Raw genomic sequence first — 22,797 nt, 5'->3', positions numbered from 1 at the left:
CTTTTATTTTGTAACTTACAAATTGCATGCCCTGTCAAACTCTTTTATGCCATCCCTGTGCATCTACCATGAGTCAGGTTGATTTAGGATGACAGATAAGTTTTCATGAGGCAGTTTGGCAAAGAGGAAAGATCATCATCTTCAGAGTCTAGCAGGCCTGGTTTTGAATGCTGGCTCTGTAACTTCTTACCTCCACAATCTTGGGCAAGTTACTAAACCTATCTGAGCCTTTGTTACCTCAGATGGTTGATAATAGCCCAATGGGTTGTGACAATTAGAGATAATGTCTAGAAACTGCCTGTTCAGTGCCTGGCACACAGTAGACACTTGATGAACAGGAGCTATTATCGTTGCTGTCATTATTAGCAATATCAGCAGTGTGATTTGGTCTGAATGAGGACACTGTGTTCCTACCCTCACTGTGTGTAGCCATCCTTCGGTAAAAGTTGGTGTTCCTGGAAGTTGGATATGGGGCTTCCCTGCATAAGCCAGAGGGCATGGCAAGTGCCCTGGTAATGGTCGGGCTGGCATTTTTAGGTTGTGTTCATAACCTCTGGGCAGGTGTTTAATTATTAGTATGGCCATTAAAATAAGATTGTACTTTTTAATGCACTTCCTTCCTGCAGAAGGAAGTCTGTCTGATTCTGTAGTTTGGTTTTGTAATCAGATCTCTGAAGTTAACAGCCAAGCATTATTTGTCCAGCATTAGTTTACGGCTACTTGGCCATATGATGATCTAGGAAATGTTTAAGATCTGTATGATCTCTTATTTCAGAACCTTATGTTCAATCCTGTCATAAGTCTGGAAATCATTTCATTGGGTGCAGAAACTGAGCAGCCTAAACAGAAGTTGGCATCTAAGTTAACTTCTGCTTTTAAACCAACACCCCAGGACCCAGTCCTTAACTAGGTAATTCATTACTGTTTCATTCCTACCTTTTCATGTATGTATTCTGATGGTCTAGAACTTCTTTCTACGCAAGCTTGGTTTTCTTCTAAGATTTTTTTTTGACCTGTTTCTTTTCCTTTAGTAATATTTAATCTTAATTCAATATTTGTCTTTTGAAAACTCTTTCACTACAGTCCTTCTCTAGATAAACCCAACTTCTTTTATCATTTTAGGATTTATTGCTACCAGTCTCATCATCTCTAAACTATCTCCTTCCATTCTGTTTCATCTCATATTTTCTGTCTACTCATCCTGCGTCTTTTGAAACTGAAACACTGAACTTCCCTCTCCCAAGCTTCTCAATAATTATCAATACTTCAGAAAATTTTACTGTCGTGTATTTCTGTTTTCCCACTTTTGTTTGCTTCTCTGAGCCCCAGATATGTTACTAGAATCTTCTTTTTTGTTGCAAACTGTCAAAACCTAAATTCTTCACCATCAATGTTAAGAAAATTTCCATTTGGGAAATTTTACTTCATTTTAAAACAGTAAATTTTCTTCCATAATCAATCATCAGTCCAGAAATATATTGAGGGCCTATTAGTGAATAATTCCCTGCCATTAGGAGTTTACTTTCTACAGAGAAGATAGACAACATATAAACCAACAAATGTAATCATTTCAGTTACTGGGGTTATAGAGGAGTTAAACACAGTAATACATTAGAAATGACCAGGCAGGAGAGGGGGGAAGCTTATCTCCTATTTACAGTTCTTTTGCTTCTGCTCTGAGTTTAAATCTTGTATTTTGATTTCTCTTCATTTTTCTTTCTTTTTTTTTTATTAATTTTTATTGGAGTATAGTTGCTTTACAATGTTGTGTTAGTTTCTTGCTGTACAGCAAAGTGAACCAGTCATATTCATACGCTCTTAATTTTTCTTTTAACATTTTTTACTGGTGCTTTCTGATTATGTTACACTGCCCCATTTTTATTCATCCCTTAGATAGCCAACTGCCCATATTTGACAAGCGACTGCATAATCTCATTGCATTATACCCTTATTCCTTATAATCTTATGCTTCCTTTCTGATTCCTGAACAATTTTTCTGCCACAGTCTATGTAGTAAAGGTCATCTTTAGTTAGTCTTAAAACCAAAAGGTATTTCTCCAAAATAAACCTTACCTTTTGACATCCTGGGTATTTTAAATTTTTTTTTAAAGAACAGGGATTCTCAAATGCTTGTCTGAGCAGAATGTGTGTTGGGGTGTGAGATTGCCAATTGCCTTCCTCACAAGAACTGGACTTGACTATGACACTGTATTATTTTAGGAAATGATAGTGAATAGTAAATAGTGTGTGTAATGACTTAGCTCAGCAAAATAAAGTTAGCAATCCCCCAGTTTTTAGAACATGGAACTCTTACTCCTTCTAGGCTGACTATTCAGATCCAAAAATGAATACTCAATGTTCCTTTTCTATTTTCAGGGATGACTCTGTCCCAGAAGACAACATCTGGAGGGGTATCCTCTCCGTAGTTTTCTTCTTTCTTATCATCAGTGTACTAGCGTTCCCCAATGGTAAGTGATGTAATGCTTTATCACATTTCTCCTGTGCATTGTGCCCTTGTTGGTATTTTTGAGATGCATGTCATCTGGAAGATGAAACTAGAGGGTGGAATAAAAAAAGACTCTTGAGTGTTGTATGGTGGTTAGGGGCACAGGCTCTGGAGACAGACTGCCCTTTCTGCCACTTCCTAGCTCTGTCCCTCTTTAAGACATTTCTCTCTGAAATGGAGAGAAGTACAGTTGTAAGGGTTAACTGAATTAAAACAAGTAAAATACTCTGAACAGTGACTGACAAATTGTAAGCTCTCAATGAATGTCAACTATTGTTCTTGTTGCTGTGTTTGTTACTATCAGCCGAGTCATAAAGTACTCAATTACTGTTCAGTTATGCTAAGGATAGGGTCAGTGCTCTAAAGGGTATTACTTAAATAATTGTTGTCTTAACTGTAAACTTTGTTGGGATAAGAATTTTCATTATCAGGTTAAAAAAAAATTATTACTGTGAAATTTTCCCCCATCATGATTATAGAGTGAGGCAAAAGCCTTGGTTTAAAAACTAATTTGGTATCTTGCCATACTTAAGATTCATACCTTTCCTCTGAATTGTCCCTTATGAGTTGCTTTATTTTTTCTTATTCCCCTTTAGTACTTTCTCCCTGGAATATTCTCTTATTTATTCTCTGCGAGTGATTTCTAAATGCTCACTTTTTATATCCTGTTTCTTTTTTTTTTTTTAAGTTTTTTTTTTGTTGTTTTTTTTTTGTTTTTTTGATGTAGACCATTTTTTTAAAGTCTTTATTGAATTAGTTACAATATTGCTTCTTTCTGTCTTATGTTTTGGTTTTTTGGCTGTGAGGCATTCTCCCCAACCAGGGATCGAACCCACACTCCCTGCATTGGAAGGCGAAGTCTTAACCACTGGACCACCAGGGAAGTCCCTCCTGTTTCTTCTACACTTAGGATATTTTGTAACTGTTTCAGTCTCTTTTTATGAGTTATGCTTCATGGGCCCTGCTCAGGTTTTAAATATGATGATTTAAGATGCGCTTCTTCTCCATCCTCCCATCGTAGAATATAGTGTGTAATATTAGGAGCTCATCATGAACGTTACTGATTGTTATCTGAAGCTGCACTGTGGTGATAGGATTCTAATACCCATTCCAGTGTGCGTGGCGGGGGGTTGGTGTCCCCGCACCAACAAGCAAGTTGAACATCAGCTGGGTGTCCTACAGTGCCACCCTATTCTGACACTGTCTACCTGGAGGTAGCATCAGATTGCACAGGTTAAGTCCCACAGGGTTGCTCCTGCCCCCGCTGCAGATGCCAATCACAAGTCCAGGGTGTCACCTGTGCTTCTGACCGAATGGCTGTAAATCCTCCTTGGGTTTGATTAATTTGTCAGAACAGCTCACGGGACTCAGGAAACCAGTTTGCTCACTAGATAACTGAGAATATCAATCAAAAGCCAGATGAAGAGATGCGCAGGGTAAAGTCTGTGGGGAGGGGCGAGCAGAGTCCCAGCCCTCTCCAGGCGCGCCACTCTCCCCAAATCTCCACGCCCTCACCAACCCAGAGGCTTTCTAAACCCTATCCTTTTAGTTTTCTATGGAAGTTTCATTATGGCGGTGTGATTGATTAAATCTTTGGCCATTGATTCAACCGCCAGCCCCTCCCTGCTCCCCAGAGTTCAGGGCGGGTGGGACTGAGGGTTCCTACCCTCTAATCCCATTGTTGGCTTCACTGACCCCCATCCTGAGCCGCTTCCCAAAAGTCACCTCATTAACATAACAAAAGACGCTTCTCACTCTCATCGCTTAGGAACTTCCAAGGAGTTTAGGATTCTGCTCCAGGAAGGGGACAAAGACCAAATACTTACTTCTTATACATCACAGTATCACACATGGCAAGTCCTTTAGGCCTTCCAAAATGTTGGCAGTGGAATTTCGTTCTGTATTTTTGTGGGTTCTGCTGGTAGCATAATAATCCAACCAGTAAAACCATGATTCTGAATCCTTCAGGGAATGGATTGTTCTAGATAGCCAAGTTATTTGGCAGCTGCATTTAGCTCTCTAACCACTCAAGCTTTTAGATTAAATTGTACTTTTATTTTATTTTTATTATGTTATTATTTTTTTTTTAGTGAAAACCTTTCAAGATATGAAAACCTCTGTCTTAGTGTAGGCCTCTATAATAGAATACCATAGACTGAGCGGCTTAAACAGCAGAAGATTCATCCTGTGGCAGAATTCTTCTCCAGCTGTGAACCTGTGAAATCAAGCAAGTTCTGTGCTTTCAGAATACAATAGTGGGCCAGGCACAGAGTAGGCATTCCCATTCCCAAAGGAAGAAACAGGAAAGAAGGAAGGGGTGACAAGCCCCAGGCAAGTCCAAAACATAGGAAGGCAAACTCTAGGAGATCTAAAGGCTCGAGAATAATCCTCTTCGGCTTGATGCTTTGCCTTCCAGACCCACTGGAGCAGTAGTCTGCCGCCACAGCTTTCCCAGTGGGGGTTGAATCCCCAGGGCTCCGGTCCCCTGCCCCAGCAGAGCCAGGTGTTGGTCTTGCCCTTTGAAACCAAGGTGGAGGCAGTCCTCCTCCCCTCCCCCCATGGCCCTGTGGTGGAAATGACAGCCCGGATGATCTCTGAGCCACCTTGGGGTCCTTCTTCCTATGTCTTAAAGGATAGCAAATGTTCACAGTCAGGTAGCTCTATGGTTTGGCCCTGTAGGGTCCAGGAGGTCCAACAGTCTTCAGCTTCAGGGTTAGAATTTCAACATATGAATTCTGGGGGGACACAGACCTTCAGTGCACAGCACCTGCATACCTTATGCAGGTATGACCAACATAGTTTGGCCTTTCCACAATGATGAAAGTTCTGATAATGCAGAGTGATTGGAGTATGAAGATAAAATATTCAAAATATAGATAGGTCAGGGAATGAAGGGGGATTGGTCGCTATGGCATTCGCTTTCTAGGAAAAGTCCCCAGTGTTGAACAGTTTTTCTAGCTATTTGCCAACTTTCTTTTTCCTACCACTTCCTTCACATAAAATCTCAGGATGTTAGGTTTAGGGAGAGCTTGGACCTTAGGGAGCCCATCCTTTCTTTCGAGGGTGCTGTGCTGTAGTGCAACTTAAGTGGCCACTTGGGGCATCAAGCCTTTTACACACACTGAAAATACCAGAGGCTATGGGTGGCCCCCCTGAGCTCTAGAACCTGGCTTTACAAAGATGGAGTAAGAATACAGCCCAGAAAGAGGAGATGATGAGCTGCATCTCAGATTTGATACCAACACAAGGTCTATGGCCACCAGGGTCCCTAGGGAAGGTGAGTAGGTGACAGTTCAGGTAGTGGTCACCGTCACCCCCCTCAGCCTTCTACCTTCTGTATCCTGTGAAGTTCTGCTGCTTACTTCCCGGCCATCACTTGATGCCATGAACATTATTGTTCTATGCCCTCTATTCCTATTTCTCATCTTGTCTGTGCCCTACCATCCTTTTTTAAATTTTTATTTTTAAATCAGTCAATCAGAACATAGTACGTGTGCAGGAAACGGATCAATCCAAAGGTATGTCTGTTCTTCAAGTCTCCAGCTTTCCTTGGCTGTGTGTTAATTGTTTCCTAGTTCTTCACAGCTTCAAAGGTTTCTTTTCTGCTTTTTTAAAAATTTAAACTTGCTATTTCTGAGAGCCATTTTGGAAGTTTGAGGATTCTCAAAGATCAATCCCTCCATAACCATGATTTTACAGATATCCCTTCTGTGGAGCTTTGGCAGGAGCTGGGCTTTGGGGCTTCATTAGCAGCTGTTTTTCTTAAGGTTCCAAAAGCCCTGAAGGTTGGGGGATTAAATCTGTTGGACGTGACATTTTGCATGATTTCTGCTGATTTTTCCTCTCTTCTCTCATGAAGACATCTAATCTTCAATGTCCACTTACCTGGCTGAGTCTCTCATGGTGGGACTGGGCTTTTGTTTTCCTCTTGGAAAGATAAAAGTTGTTTGTTTTATGCTTTTCTTATCCTGGCTGCCCGGACTTTGTGATACACACAAAGCGGGGAGGACCCACAGGGCTCATGTAGTTCAGCCTTCTCCGTTTACGGCTCGGAAAGCTGAACCCAAGGCCGTCAGTCACCCCTGAGCTGCCACCTGGGCACTGATGCCAGCCTGATGTTAGGGCTCCAGCTCCCACACATTCCTGTACTCGGCGGAGTCCTGGCCTTTTCTCATACGAGGCCCATCGTGAGGTGTTTCGTCTCTGTCTTCTACATGTTTCTATCTCCCTCTGCTGCTTCTCTCTGTCAGTCTCTGGCTTTTCTTTTTCCCAGGAGCGCAGTCTTAGGGCCTGAGTTGGCCTGTGCCTAGTGTGCTTTGGACCCCAGGCCCAGCGGCGGTGGTTGTGCCTTTGCTCCTCTGGATCCCAAATGTCAGCCCGCAGATTGATCTGAACCTTCTGCCACCAAAACCAAGGGCTCAGGTTTAGAAAAGGACAAAGTCCCTTCAGCATTCTGTGCAGGAAGGATTAGGGCGTTAGGGAAGCAGTGCTTGGAGGGACTGTCTTGCAGCCACGTGTACAAAGCAAACACAGTGTCAGCCTTGTTTTCTAAAGAGCCATTTGCTCACACTCTACATCAGATTAGTAAAACTAAGTTTTCCACATTAAAGAATGCTGTTATTGAATATTTTTTAAATTGGGGGTGGCCTTGGAGGGTGCCATAGAGATGATGGGGGAGCTGGCAGGCACCGGGAAAGGGTACTCCTGGGCATGTGGCTGCCCCCCACAGCTGGCATTCAGACTACAGCCTTTGCAGGAGCCATGATGCTAGGTGGATGCTTCTCCAAGTGGAATGGACACGACTCTTCTTGTTCCAATCTCGTCACCTTCTCTTCCCCTCTCCCCACCCTTGGCACAAATTCTCAAATTAAGTAATGGAATGAATGGGAGCAGTGGAGCCCAGCATTTGCCTTGTCCTTGAAAGGCAGTTTTGGGGAATTGCCCGCAGTGGATGGCATTCCCAGAATGGCTCTGTTTTGGCAACTTCAAACGCATTTATCCTTGACCTAGTAAAGGCTGCCCTGAATGTTTAAGTATAGGCCTATATTTGGTTGTGTCCATATGTCTCGTATGTGTGAGTTTACATATGCTCTCTGTGTGCTAGAATTGATCAGCTCCTACAGGAGGGGCCCTCTGGTTCTTTTTGTACAGAGTCTAGATAGCAAAGAAGGCCCTTGACTTTCTCCATGAGGTTTATGACAGTCAGGATGCTTTTGGCCACAAGTAATACGAAACCCCTTTCAAAATGGCTTAAAGAATAAATAAAATGTTTGCTTTCTTACATTACAAGAAGTTCTGAGATAGAGTGGTTCAGGGTTGACTAATTCAGCAGCTCAGTGATGCGTGAAGACCCAGGTTCTTTACCTGTTTCTGCTCCACCATCTTCAGCAAGATGCCTGTGCTTTGCTGCCCTCATGGTCTTGGGACAGCTGCTGCACTGCTGAAATGTAGTCACAGACAGTGTCCAACAGAAGAGGAGGTCATGTCTTCCGATGCATCTTTTTAAGAGTGAAGAGGCCTTTTCTAGAGACCCCCCAGCACACTTGCCCTCACTCCTCTTTGATTAGGCTTGGGCCACATGCCTCTGCTCCAAGCAGACCTGAGGACAGGCGTTTACAGTGGCTGGAGGACATCAGAGGCACATGATAGATCTCTAGTAGATCTGAAAGAATAAAAGAGAAACAGGATAACCTCCATTGGCTTAGAATTTACCCCTGAGTTACATGGGGGAGGAGTGGAGACTCAGAATTTCATTTGACAGTCAACAGGGTGAGTGGCGGGGTGAAGTCTAGAGTTCCTTCCTTCAGTCCTACAAACAGACATGGAGAGAGACCCTGAGGGGAGACCTTGGAGGGAGAGGGTCTGTTACCTACGCCCGCTTCTTTCCTGCTGTCTTCTCTCCCATTCTCTCTCTTTTGGTTCCCTTGAAAAAACTATTTTAAATGCCACGTCCACCTCCTTATAGTAACTGACACTCAAGTGTAAGTGTAATTTTAACTATGCCACTGTGTCATTGGAGTGTAATTACAATTGCATCACTCTGTCACTGGAGTGAAATTTAGAAACCTGTTGCATCTCCAGCTGGCTGTGAGATTTCTTTCAACAGGTGACTACTGTGTGCTTTTCCAGCTCCTGAGGGCCTCCATGGACTCTTCCTGCCCTTCCCCCATGCCCCGACCCAAACCACCACAGCCTTACCCTGTACCCCCAGCGCCCAGCCCAGAGTGGCCTCTCAGTAAATATATGTTGAATTAAGAATGAATCTGCCAGGAAAAAAGTTCACAGAATTAGCCCTCTCTTTTCCTTTCCTCATCTGCAAGAGGAGCGCCATTCAGCACTTCTTCAAGGTATTTTGAAGAGAGTGAGATAACTAATATTTCTTGATTTTCCTGAGTTTATCCTTCTCTTTGTCCTTCGGCCTCTTCTGATTTCTCTGAGCTGAGATAGTGCGAATCACATCTCCTTGACACATGAAGGTGATAAAAATGAGAAAAAAAAAAGGTACTATGTCCCCCCATTCTCTGTCTCCTGCTCCACTACTTTTTCTTGTAGAAAAATTCTTTCTTAGGTTTGAAATTTGCTTAGAGATAATTTTATTCACCTTTTCTAGGTCTTTCCTAGAGGAATTTAAACTTTCAAATCATACAAATCAAATATCTTGTGATTTTATTTGTCAATTATACCACATAAAGCTGAAAAAGAGATAATAAAGAGAAGAGGCAGCCTGAGAGGACCTGAGGGCACAGACGTGCAGCTGCGAAGATGCAGCTTCTGACTTTGGTTAAAAGGGTCCTGCCTCCCTAGGGTTGGTCCCTGGAACTCCGTTATTCGTGGATATGACATTAGGTTGCTGTCTAGTCAAGCTGAGATCTTATGTTTTGACTTCTGAGGAAGTGTTTTAAATGCTTGCTTTCTCAAGGCAGAGTCGTTTGGTTTCTATTTTCTTTTGAAATAAAACTTGCTCTTAATATCTGATTGAAAATGATGTATTCTAGACATAGGGACTGATGAGAAAGTAAAACATGTAATTTTTCAATGTGCCTTGTAAGAAAACCACCTTTGTAAATAAAACCAGCACTTGTTTCTCCATCACCACCCTGAGACACCTTCCCCATCTCTCCTGCATAACTGAATTGAAGACCCAGACTCTTCCAGGCAGCTTTTACCAAATAAGAAGTATAGACAAGAAGCCCACCGTGAGACGGGTCACCCCTACTGATGTCCTGGCCATAACACTGGGCAGAGGAAGACCACCGAGAAAATAGTTTGCTGGGGAATAAGACCTGTGGGAAGGTACTGGGATGAGGTAAATTTTCCAGGAAGGCTAGACTCACCTGGGCAGGTGGATGCTGTAGGAGGCTTTCAGGGTGACTTGACCAGAGTAACCAAGTGTGGGTGACCTAGTGAGCGTAAGTATCAAGGCTTCTCATACAGGAAAACACCAGCCTCATCCTTGATATTTTAAAAAGCAAAATAGTATTTTCAGCAATATTATTGTCTTTGATGGTGAAGAGGCGACTCTTTGTGAGTAAAGCTACAGGCATGTACTTCTGGAAATACTACATGAAAGCATTCAGAATTTCTTCTCAGAAAGCAGAGGACAGATTGGATGACTGAAGTAAGGCCTGGATTGGGTTTTAAAGTTAGCAACTGAAAGGTCACCTAACATTCCAGGGCCTTATCTTGCCTTTTGTAGGCGAAAGGCCCCAGTGATCTGTTCTCACCACCTGGTTCAGGGCAGAGCTCCTTGGTGCTCTGCTGTCTGTTCTGAAACCCACCGCATCAGATTTCTGAAGCCTTCCTCAGATCAAATGCAAGGCAGAAAGGACTTTTTTTTAAATTGTATTTTATGAGAAACATTTATGAAGTAATATTATGATGTATAAATGGGATATTGGAGAAGAGAGGAAAAAATTCAATAGCAGCAAGTCAAGATAAGCCTTTAAAAAACCAAACTGCAGGGCTTCCCTGGTGGCGCAGTGGTTGAGAATCTGCCTGCCAATGCAGGAGACACGGGTTCGGGCCCTGGTCTGGGAAGATCCCACATGCCGCGGAGCAACTAGGCCCGTGAGCCACAACGACTGAGCCTGCGCGTCTGGAGCCCGTGCTCCGCAACAAGAGAGGCTGCCATAGTGAGAGGCCCGCGCACTGCGATGAAGAGTGGACCCTGCTTGTCACAACTAGAGAAAGCCCTCGCACAGAAACGAAGACCCAACACAGCCAAAAAATAAGTAAATTAAAAAAAAAAAAAAAAAAGGATTCTTTTAAAAAAAAAAACCAAACTGCAGTGCAGTAAGATGAAAATTCTCTTTCCAGGCCCTGGAACGTGTGTCTTGTCTCTGGAATCAGAGCCGGACAGAGAGAAATACCCTTGGGCTGAAGTAGTTACCTGTTAGGTTAAGGAGAGCTTAAGGCCCCATCAACCCCAAATTCCTCAACCACTCTACCCTCTTATTTACTCTGGAGCACACTGCTTAGGGTTAGATATAAGAAAGGGCCGAGTTCTGTTTTCCAGAGGCCGCCCTTAAAGTAATCACAGGCCGACGACGACTTTGGAGGCCTTTCTACTGGTGGATGTGAGGCGCGGGAACGTGTATCAGTTCCCTGCCCTCTCCCTCACCTTGCTTATCAATTCCACATCGCGGCAGCGCTAAACACCCCTCACTAGCTTGCTTCTCTCTTGCCCCTCTCCTGGCCCCGAGACAGTCCTGGCTCAGACCGTCAACTCCTCCCCTCCCCCCTCCTCCTCCTCCCAAGCTGGCCCAGTTCTGACAGTTGATGGGAAAGTGCACATGGGCTCTCAGACCTGAAGTGGAGTCCTGTGAGCACTGTGACCCTGGGTGAGTTCCTTATGCCCCAGTGTCTTTATCTATAAAATGAGAATGATGGTGGTCCTCTCACCACCCCACTGCCAAGTACCGACTGGGCATGGAATTCTGTTGCGAGCCAAATAATAGATCATAAAATTTCAGAGTTTCACCTTATAAGAAGAAATCATAGAGAAAGCTGGGGTCCCACGTTATGTCTGAGGGGTTAATTCCATAGTTTGGATGGTCATACAGAGTGAAGAAAGTCGGAACGAGAAAAACAAATACCATATGCTAACACATATATATGGAATCTTAAAAAAAAAAAAGGTTCTGAAGAACCTAGGGGCAGGACAGGAATAAAGACACAGACGTAGAGAATGGACTTGAGGACATGGGGAGGGGGAAGGGTAAGCTGGGACGAAGTGAGAGAGTGGCATGGACTTATATATACTACCAAATGTAAACTATATAGCTAGTGGGAAGCAGCATAGCACAGAGATCAGCTCAGTGCTTTGTGACCACCTAGAGGGGTGGGATAGGGAGGGTGGGAGGGAGACACAAGAGGGAGGAGATAAAGGGGATATATGTATATGTATAGCTGATTCACTTTGTTATAAAGCAGAAACTAACACACCATTGCAAAGCAATTATACTCCAATAAAGATGTTAAAAAAAAAATAGTTTGGATGAAGTAATGCTTGCAAACCAAACTGCTACCATAAGACAAGTCATTCCTGGTGACAAGTCAAACTATTAAAATTACTTAAAAGAAGACAAATTTAGCCATCAGTTTTCCAATAACTTGTGAAGAAATTTAACCAGGTTATGTTACCTGGGAGGGGATTCTGGTTTCTATGCTTTGCTGTGCCTTTTTTGAGAAAACAGCTGATTAAAAAGAATACAGGTGTCCCGTGCTGTCTGAGCCTCTGCTGTCAGAACTCAGAAATCGAACAGGCACAGATAAACTTTCAGACAAATCCCTCACTTATCTGAGCTCTCTCAACTTGCCATCCAAAACTCAGACACCATATTATTTTGAATAAAGTAGAGTCCCGCAAACTTAACTCATCTTCTGATCTCTCCTCATTTAAACTCACAAACTGAATCAATTTGGAGGGTAGAGGTACTTGTAACTGATATTACTGAAATGAACTTGATTCCTCCAAAGAAAGCAGTTAGAATGTTTCAGTGTGGTCTTTTTAAGAAGAGATGGGCCCTTTAGAATGAGTCCCAGAATAAAATTTACAGTGTAATGTTTGCTGCAGAGAGGATTCCTGGTCATAAGCAATAGAAGCTGACTCTGCTGATGCAAAAGCCTGTTCTCCGATACTGACCGGCTGGAGGAGTCCTAGGAGGGCTAGGAAACCAGGCCCCAGGCTAAGCTTCTAGGATCTGGCGGCACATTACCCAGGCCTGGTCTCATGAGGGAGCCTTGGCTACGGTCTGTCCCAGCATCACGTGTACAGACAACTCTAAATGGAACTGCCTCTGCCACAGTCGCCAGTGCCACCTTCACCAGTGTGAGGAGTGCCACCTCCCACTAGTGTCCCTGCTGGCCAGGGCCAAGGGGAGAGAGGGAGGGAGAGGAGAGCTCTGCATAATTACCTCCACTGTCACCCGCTCCTGATGTTGTCTGGCGTGGGTGCGACTAAAGGACCAGGACCCACTTACAAAAAAGCTGAGCAGCAAGCTCTGGCATCTCTCCTGGAGACGTGGGATCACAATGCTAGAAATCCTCCAAGTGCAGGAGAGCGTGGGCAGCCCCAAATAGGTCAGGTGCCCTCTAGAACAATGGTCAATATTTGCGAGCTGTAACCCTTCAGTCGGTGGTAAATCAGTTTAACAGACCAAGGCCCAGCTTACTTGCGTTCCTCTTCTATTATTATTTTTTAATGAAATAAAACAGAAGACAGAGTATTGTTGTATCACTTGAGTAAGAGTAAATTTCATCCTGTGAAACTTTGGTTTCCCTCGTGTGGAATCTGCATCTGTGTATCTGAGCTAGTCAAAGGTATTTTGTTACCACAGGTCATCAAAAGCTCCTGCACCAGCGTGTTCCACTGCTCCAAGGGTTTGCTTTCAGTGTCACTCCCTGTTGCACTTGTTTTCCAGGCACGGTATTTCTCTCTTTTATTGTCAGAGCCCCTCAGTGTCCGCTCTCTTTCTCTTTCTCTCTCTCTCTCTCTCTCTCTCTTTCTCTCTCTCTCTCTCTCTCTCTCTCTCACACACACACACACACACACACACAGACACACAGGATGTCCACTAGCTCCTGGGGGGCTGTGAGGTTTCTTGTTAATGTCCAGTAAGTATTACATACAGTTAAAGGCTGGCCTGGTGACCTAGTCGCTGTTATAACATTGTGTCCACGGGAAATTAGGATCTGAGTTCGGAAGACAAAGCTTTAAAAAAAAAAAGCCTCTGGTGAGATTGGTGCCTGTTACAATTGTGGGGAATGGTTGTTACAATGTGGATAAAACATTTCAACCTAGACTTTTGACCCCAGAGTATTTATGTAGAAAAAAAAATTGAACAGTGGAGAGCTTTTTTTAACCCTTTATCTCTGTGGAAATCAGCATCACTGTCTTTATTTTAGTCTTGGTTTGAAAGCAGTCTGTTCTGACCTTGTAATGTTATCTCTGCAGGTCCGTTTACTCGACCTCATCCGGCCTTGTGGCGAATGGTTTTTGGTGAGTTACCTATTAGTCGGTTTAAAAATCCATTCTACTTGAAGCAAATCTTTTTCTGTATATTGTAGCAGTTTTCCTTACCACTCTACTGTAAAACTTAATAGCTTTTTACTTTTTGGTGTTCCTGATATCAATTTTTTTATTAAAATGCTCTGCCACAAAAAAGTGCTGGTGACAGCTGAAATTCTCAAACACGTGAACTGTTTCAACCCCCCGCCCCTACCCCTCTCACCACCCCGCCCCCATGCTGTTGTCTGTTAATGCACAGGATTTGACATGAGGGAATGTGGCTTGTTCTTCCTGACGTTGCTCTTCGCTAGTGCAAGCTCACGTGCATCGTATGAGCACGTTTGTCTCGTCAGCATCCAGGAGAGACTGAAACCCCAGCAAACTCCCCAGTGTTGTGAATGGGAAAGAACTTAGAAAAGGAGAAGTCTTAGCAAAGAGCCCTGATTTGAACTAAGGTTTAGTGATAAGCATCTCATATAAATGTTGGATCTCTTATGGTTACTTGATTTCTAGTCCAAAGACTAAAACCACCTGAGTGGATTTAAAGCATATCTTCAGAACTTCAGATATTGGCTTCACCTTACCTAAATAATCATCAAATAAATTATTCAAGGTTCAGAAAATTTAATCTTATGCAAAAGGACCGAAAAATGGACATTTTGCTCAAGTTTGTTTATTTTTCACCCTTCAGAGATCATAGGCAAATCTCTTTGAATTTAGTAATGAATCTTGGTCGTTCGCTCAGCAGGTGTTCACCGAGTCCTTCTGCATGGGTGGCTGCTCTGGCCCCGAGGCTGCAGGTGGAGGGGCCCCGGGCAGGGAGGGCAGCTATAGCAAACACACTATGAAACAAATCAATAATCAAAAAGTAGCTGATGTCAGGAAGCGCTAGGAAGTTTATTAAAACCACAAGATGCAATAGTGACTAAGTAGCTGCTTTCACTTTCAGGTGAGGGGTGGCTTGAAGGAAGTGTGCTTAAGCAGAAACCCGCCTGCAAAGAAGGATCCAGGCAAAGATGCAGGGAGGAAGGCCAGGCTAAGGGCAAGACTGCCAAAGTGGTCCCCAGCTAGAAGAGGCTTGGTGTGTCCCCAGTCAGTGTGGCCGGAGGGTAGCAGGCCTGGGAGTGGTGAGAGAGGCAGAGTTGGGCACAGATGGGACCCCACAGGGCTTGTGAAGGGCAGGAGGAAGTCATGGGAGAATTTTTTTTTTTTTTTCAGAGAAGTGCGTGATTCATTTACATTTCTTAAAAGATAGTCCTGGGTGCATTATACTTATAGCTCATGGACTTAATATTGCTGCTTGAAGTTGTGTCCTTTTTAGCTAGTTGGCTACATCTGAGTTTTTCAGATTTCAAATGGTCCATCATAAGTAATGAGCAGTTTTATTTCTTCCCTGGGATCATGGAACACTTGGATAACCTGATGAGAACTATAGACCCTTTCCCAGTACACACATGCTCACACACACACACACACACACACAGAGTTCTGTGTATTATATCTGGGGCTTCAGGGATGTTGAAGACCAACTGTGAACTCTAGGTTAAGAGGCTCCTGCTGCACAAACACTTTCTTTCTGTCTTAAAATAATTATTTCAAGAGGGTGTAGTAGGGGGTGTTTGAAGTGAAAATCAGTAAAAGTAGCTGGTACATAATATATGAGAAGGTTATCATATAAGTTTGCCTAAAAACACATGTGCCCTGGGCCCCGGGATGCATGACTGAGTCAGCCGTGCTACTCGCAGGCCCCCCGAGCTCCCCGAGGACCGGGAGAGGCCCCTTCTGAAGGCCTGTGCTGTAGCCGCTATGGAGAATTTCAGCCACGGACATTCTCTCCTCTGGAGCAGCTCCCTGGGAACTGGTGCCAGCCCACTTTGGATGGGGTACTGTGGTCCAAGGTCATTTGTATCACAGCGTCTAGATGTCCTACATACGCATTTTCATTCTAGCAGGAAAAGAAGTGACAAAGCCACTGGTGGCTGGTTCTCAAGTCTTTCTAAAATGTATTTACAGGCTTTTGCCATCTTAAAGTAGATTATTAACTGTCTTTTTTAAACGATATGGGGTGATTATTAGGATACCAATTACGATATGATGTGACAGTAATGTGATGCCCACAGGGACTAAGGTGGGGTGTAAGATGGGGATGAGTGACCCTGGGCCACCTCTCGCCTCCACACCTGTCTCTGTCTCTACCCCAAACTGGCCTGTCCGCCTGGCTTCGCCCATCTCCGGTCTACTCTGCACCCAATGACCAGAGTCCATTTCCTGAAATGTTACCTACATCATCTGATTTCCCCACTTGAAACCCGTCAGGTGCTCCTTCTTTGACTTAAGATCAAGTCTGCCGTCTTCGCCGTGGCCCCGAGCCCTGACCATCGCTTCATAGCCGCCTTGCTCCGTGCCCCTCTCTGCCAGCACCCAGCCACGTGCTGGCTCCCAGACCTCATTCCGGGGACCTGCCTGCTCGCCTCTGCCTGCCTTCCCTGCCTGAATGCCGCGTCCAGTCCTCCACGCTCTGGCCCGTGGTCCGCCACTCCTCCAGCTCTCAGCATCAGCGTCAACCCTTCTCAGAGAGGGTTACTGACTCCTCTCGGTCTGAATTAGGACCGTGTGTCAGACTCTCATCACAGGAAAGACCAGCTTGTCACGGGGGTCTCCACAGCCCATGTTACAGCACCAGTGTCCGCTTTGGGCCATGAGCAATTTGAGTACAGCGTGTGTTGTGCGTCTGACACCGGCTCTCTCCCCGACTTGAGGATGTTTCTATTTCCCTCAGGGCTCAGCGTGCTCTACTTCCTGTTCCTGGTGTTCCTCCTCTTCCTGAACTTTGAGCAGGTTAAATCCCTGATGTACTGGCTAGATCCGAACCTTCGATACGCCACAAGGGAAGCAGATATCATGGTACGTACTTGTCTGCTGTGTCTTAGAGAAACTGGTTGACTCTTGGGTATAGGAGGTAATTGACTTCACGTTTTAAATTGGTCCTTCTCCATACTTCCTACGTAGATATCTAAACACCAGGTCTCTGGGCAGGTTGGTGCAGTGCGTGGTTCCATGAATGATACAGTCCAGGGAAATGAATCCTCTCCTGGCCCAAAGCGGGTGGTAGGAAGATGTGAATATTATCATCCGGCAGCCGTGGGTGGGAATTGGGCCTCTGACACTTGTAAGCTGTAGGACCTTGGGCTACGAACTTATAGCCTATTCCCTCTTTTGTTAAGTGAAATAATACTTATCTTGGAAGTTTATTGTGAACTAAACGAAGGCCTAACACGATGCCTCGCACACACCAGGTCCTCTGAGGGCGGCTACTCCTGCTCCGTCAGTGTCACCCTTGGCCCCTCTGCTCCCTGACCCCGGCCCTGATGCTGTGATTCTTCCCGCTTGCTTGCCATGAAGGGGCCAGTTGTAATGATGGAGGCCATTTCATTCATTATTTTTATTAAATGACAATAAATACTTTTATTCTGGGCTAAAACTACTCTGTACTTTGACTTTTAGTGAAGAGACTATTTTATACTGTAATACTGTTCCTTTCCTTTTTCACTTTTTTAAAGTGCCTACCATTTAGTGCAGATTGAAGAAACACCTAGTGATGATCAGAATAGGAGAACAGGCATTTGGACCATAGATGGGTCCTTGTTTAACAAACAAAAAAGCAAAACAGAGGGACTTAATAAACTGTCCAAGAAGTGATCATTCCTTATAGCATAGTTGAGATTGGTCAGACCCTTCTTGGAATGGTGTTTCCAGATTTTATCTTTATCTTTTATAAAGGACAAGCTAAAGACAAAACTAAGAATGCCAAAGTTTATGTAAAAGTGTCAAGGAGAAAAGTCTGTCTTGGAGTTTCTTCCTCTAAGAAAGAGAACGGTACAGGGTGATGTACAGCTTCTAATGATGCTGTTAATGACAGTTACAGTGAGGTTGACAGCAGTTGCTCATTGTGGATTGTCTGCTCTGCCAGTTTATATACAGTCTATATGTTACTGTCTCCATTTTACCAAGGAGGAAATAGAAGCTTAATATAAGATCCCTCTGGGTCCAAAACCTACATTTCCCCCTAGGCCTGTGCCTCCAGCATATAGTTATTATAATAACAAGTGTTTGACACTCACAGGCATCTTACAAAATGGAGATCGGGAGAAGGATATCCCAGATTATATTTCTCCCAACAAGTTTCTTGGGTTTTTAAGCAAAATTGGTCATATTATGAAGTAAACTAACTTCAGGTGGATTTGCTGTTGTGTCTCTCAGTCTTGTTCTCACAGTCAGTGGGGGGAGGTTGAATCTAATAATACTTTGACATCTGCCTTCCTTAGGAATTTGACATCACAGGGGCATCCGATAGTCACAATTACAGCCCCCAAAGAGCTGAAACCGGCATTTAAAACTAGTTTTCAAGGATTGGCTAATTCTTTCTTGCCAAACAAAGCCTGAGGCTGTTTTCAGCTTCTGCAGTTCCAGGTGGTGGTAGACCAGCCTCAGTCTTCTCCATCTCCAATCCCTTATCACTTTTTACTTCCTTAAAGGAATCGTTTACAGTTCTAAGGACCTGTTCATTGATGGCTCTAGAGAAACGCATTTCCTTGTTAGAACCTGTGGTAAGGAGGAGCGCCTTTATACAAGACAGAAGCCTTTAGTTGCCTGGCTCCAGGAGTCCTCTGCCTTCCCCATTTCTTCAGCTGCCACCTATTCCTAATCCTGGTACCGGGCTCTAGTCCGTGCCTGGTATCGCACATTGAAATTCAGACTCCCTTTTCCCTTAAAATTAATATTATAACTTGGAGTTGGGGTGGGGGGACAGTCATTGGAATCCTATTAGAGGCAGTTTTTTGTATAATTGGAAACTTTGCTATGTTCCTAAATATTTATTCTATTCAAAAATATGTGTCCTAAGCTTCAGACGAGCTTTGTGAGCACATCCGAATTGGAGATTGGGTGGTCTGGAGCAGCGGTCTTCCGTTTAGTAAATACTCACTGGGCTTTTCCTACGTGCTAGACACCGTGCTGGTGGTAGTGGGGAAGAGCGTAGGCCCAATCGCTCCCTGTCCCCTTGGAGCTTAGACTCTACAAGAAGGCAAATTAAACAAATTATCGTTGGCTCTTTTTCTAAGAGAGTTGTCTAAGACAACTCCAATAATTTTTTAAAATTTTATCAACACAGGCCCAATCTTGTTTCATTCCACCCTCCCCCCACCACCAGCACACACATATCTTGCATTATCAGACATTATATCCAAATATATGGATTTTTTTAAACATAACCACAATGCCATTTTCAGTCACTTAAAGGTAACAGTATGCAGTGTTCACATTTCCCCAGGCACCTCGTAAAGTTTTTTTTTACAGTTGATTTGTTCAAATTAGGATCCAGACAAGGTCCCCATATTGCCTTTGTTGCAGCTCTTAATCTGCAGTCCCTCCATACCGTTTTTCAACCTTGAAGTTTGTTTGTCAAAGAAGCCACATTGTTTATTTTATGTAGCTTCTCGAGTCTGGATTTTGTAGCTTGCATTTCCAGGGTGTCGTTAACGTATCTCTCTGTCCCCCTGTATTTCCTATAAACTGGAAGTTAGATGTAGAGGCTGGATGGGGTCCAGATTCCAGTCCAGTTTCCATGGCAGGGCTGCTCATAGATGTTGCTGTGTATCACACTAAGAGCCACACGGTGTCTAGGTGTCTCTCTTTTATAACATTAAGCTTGATCATAGGGTCAGGAGGTCAGCATCAATTGTAAGATGCACCATCAATTACAAGTATGACTTTGGGAAGGGGAAAAGGGAAACCTTATATTATATGTGCACCAAACATTGTAATATGTTGAAATATCCACCCAATTCTTAAAATGCTAAATGTGAAAAAGATGTGTCCTAGAATCAAGAAAGCACAATGTGGGGGAGAGGAGGGGTTCTGACGCTCGGAAGGGCCCACTCACAGTGAGGGAATCAGCGTGGACAGGGAGAGACCTTCGGGGGGTTGGGGGATCGGAGGGGAACGCAGCCAGCGTCTCGCCCGCCTGCTTGGCCCCAGGCCTGAAACTCTGCCCTCCAGGGTCCCCTCTGTCCGCAGAGGTCCTGAGCCTAAGCCCCGCCCCCCAGAGCCTCTTCTGGCCTTTTTATTATTTTTTTTTTCTGTTGTGGTTCTGTTTTGCTTTGTTCTTGTTTCATTTTTATTTTTATTTTTTCTAATGTATGTTTTATTTTTGTAATTTTATTTTATTTTTTATTCTTTGTTATTGTTCTGCTCCTTTTTGTTTGTTGCCCTTTTTTTGTTGTGTTTCTGTGTCACTGTGCGGCTTGCAGGGGGTCTTGGTTCCCAGGCCGGGTGTCAGGCCTGAGCTCCTGTGGGAGGAGCACTGAATCCAAACCACTGGACTAACAGAGAACTTCAGGCCCAGGGAATATTACTCAGTGTGAGCTCTCCTGGAGGTCCTCATTGCGGCACCAAAACCCGGCTCCACCCAACTGCCTGCAAACTGCAGTGCTGGACGCCTCAGGCCAAACAACCAGCAAAACAGGACGCAGCCCCACCCATCAAAAAAAATGAGATGACAAAAATATATGTTACAGACGAAGGAGTGTGGTAAAAACCTACAAGACCAAATAAATAAAGAGGAAGTAGGCAACCTACCTGAAAAAGAATTCAGAGTGATGATAGTAAAGATGATCCCAAATCTCGGAAATAGAATGGAGGCACGGGTCAAGAAAATACAAGAAATGTTTAACAAGGACCTAGAAGAACTAAAGAACAAACAAAAAGTGATGAACAACACAATAACTGAAATGAAAAATACACTAGAAGGAATCAATAGCAGAATAACTGAGGCAGAAAATATAGCAAATCTGGAGCAAATAAGTGAGCCTGAAGATAGAATGGTGGAAATAACTGTGGAGGAGCAGAAGAAAGAAAAAAGAATGAAAAGAAATGAGGACAATCTCAGAGACCTCTGGAACAATGTTAAACGCACCAACATTTGAATTACAGGGACCCCAGAAGAAGAAAAGAAAGAGAAAGGGTTTGAGAAAATATTTGAAGAGATTATAGTCGAAAACTTCCCTGACATGGGCAAGGAAATAGCCACCCAAGTCCAGGAGGTGCAGAGAGTCCCATATAGGATAAATCCAAGGAGAAACATGCTGAGACACATATTAATCAAACTAACAAAAATTAAATACAAAGAAAAAATATTAAAAGCAGCAAGGGAAATCAACAAATAACATACAAGGAAATCCCCATAAGGTTATCAGCTGATTTTTCAGCAGAAATTCTGCAGGCCAGAGGGAGTGGCAGGATATACTTAAAGTGATGAAAGGGAAAAACCTACAACCAAGATTACTCTACCCAGCAAGGATCTCATTCAGATTCGACAGAGAAATCAAAAGCTTTACAGACAAGCAAAAGCTAAGAGAATTCAGCACCACCAAACCAGCTTTACAACAAATGCTAAAGGAACTTCTCTAGGTGGGAAACACAAGAGAAGAAAAATTCCACAAAGACAAACCCAAAACAATTAAGAAAATGATAATAGGAACATACATATCGATAATTACCTTGAATGTAAATGAATTAAATGCTCCAGCCAAAAGACACAGACTGGCTGATTGGATACAAAAACAAGACCTGTGTATATGCTGTCTACAAGAGACCCACTTCAGACCTAGGGACACATACAGACTGAAAGTGAGGGGATGGAAAAAGATATTCCATGCAAGTGGAAATCAAAAGAAAGCTGGAGTAGCAATACTCATATCAGATAAAACAGACTTTAAAATAAAGACTATTACAAGAGACAAAGAAGGACACTACATAATGATCAAGGGATCGATCCAAGAAGAAGACATAACAATTATAAAAATTTATGCACCCAACATAGGAGCACCTCAGTATATAAGGCAATACTAACAGCCATGAAAGGGGAAATTGACTAACACAGTAATAGTGGGGGACTTTAACACCCCACTTTCACCAATGGACAGATTATCCAGACAGAAAATAAACAAGGAAATACAAGCTTTAAATTACGCAATAGATCAGATAGACTTAATTGATATTTATAGGGCATTCCACCTGAAAGCAGCAGAATACATTTCTTCTCAAGTGCACACGGAACATTCTCCAGGATAGATCACATCTTGGATTACAAATCAAGCCTTGGTAAATTTAAGAAAATTGAAATTGTATCAAGCATCTTTTCCGACCACGATGCTGTGAGACTAGATATCAATTACAGCAAAAAAAACTGTAAAAAACACAAACACATGGAGGCTAAACAATATGCCACTAAATAACCAAGAGATCACTGAAGAAATCAAAGAGGAAATAAAAAAAAAAATACCTAGAAACAAATGACAGTGAAAACATGTTGACCCAAAATCTATGGGACGCAGCAAAAGCAGTTCTAAGAGGGAAGTTTATAGCAATTCAGTCTCACCTCAAGAAACAAGAAAAACCTCGAACAATCTAACCTTACACCTGAAGCAACTAGAGAAAAAGAACAAAAAAAAAACCCCAAAGTTAGTAGAAGGAAAGAAATCATAAATATCAGAGCAGAAATAAATGAAATAGAAAACAATAGCAAAGATTAGTAAAACTAAAAGTTGGTTCTTTGAGAAGATAAACAAAATTGATAAAACTTTAGCCAGACTCATCACGAAAAAAAGGGACAGGACTCAAATCAGTACAATTAGAAATGAAAAAGAAGAAATTACAACTGACACCACAGAAATACAAAAGATCATAAAAGACTACTACAAGCAACTATATGCCAATCAAGTGG

The 22,797-nt window shown here is 43.3% G+C and overlaps 1 protein-coding gene across 1 annotated transcript in view; it reads left to right on the top strand.

Moving 5' to 3' along the window:
* PTDSS1 (phosphatidylserine synthase 1) overlaps positions 1-22,797 on the top strand; it is a 68,249-nt gene that overhangs the window by 10,172 nt on the left and 35,280 nt on the right. Inside the window, exons 2-4 of the mRNA XM_036830731.1 lie at positions 2,377-2,468; positions 13,962-14,006; positions 16,795-16,919. Of these exons, the coding sequence (XP_036686626.1) occupies positions 2,377-2,468; positions 13,962-14,006; positions 16,795-16,919 (262 nt within the window). The remainder of the gene's footprint in view (positions 1-2,376; positions 2,469-13,961; positions 14,007-16,794; positions 16,920-22,797) is intronic.

Source organism: Balaenoptera musculus, chromosome 17 (genome assembly GCF_009873245.2).
Source record: "Balaenoptera musculus isolate JJ_BM4_2016_0621 chromosome 17, mBalMus1.pri.v3, whole genome shotgun sequence".
NCBI lineage: Eukaryota > Metazoa > Chordata > Mammalia > Artiodactyla > Balaenopteridae > Balaenoptera > Balaenoptera musculus.
Note: the sequence above shows the minus strand (reverse complement) of the source record. Positions and strands in the feature narration are given on the sequence as shown.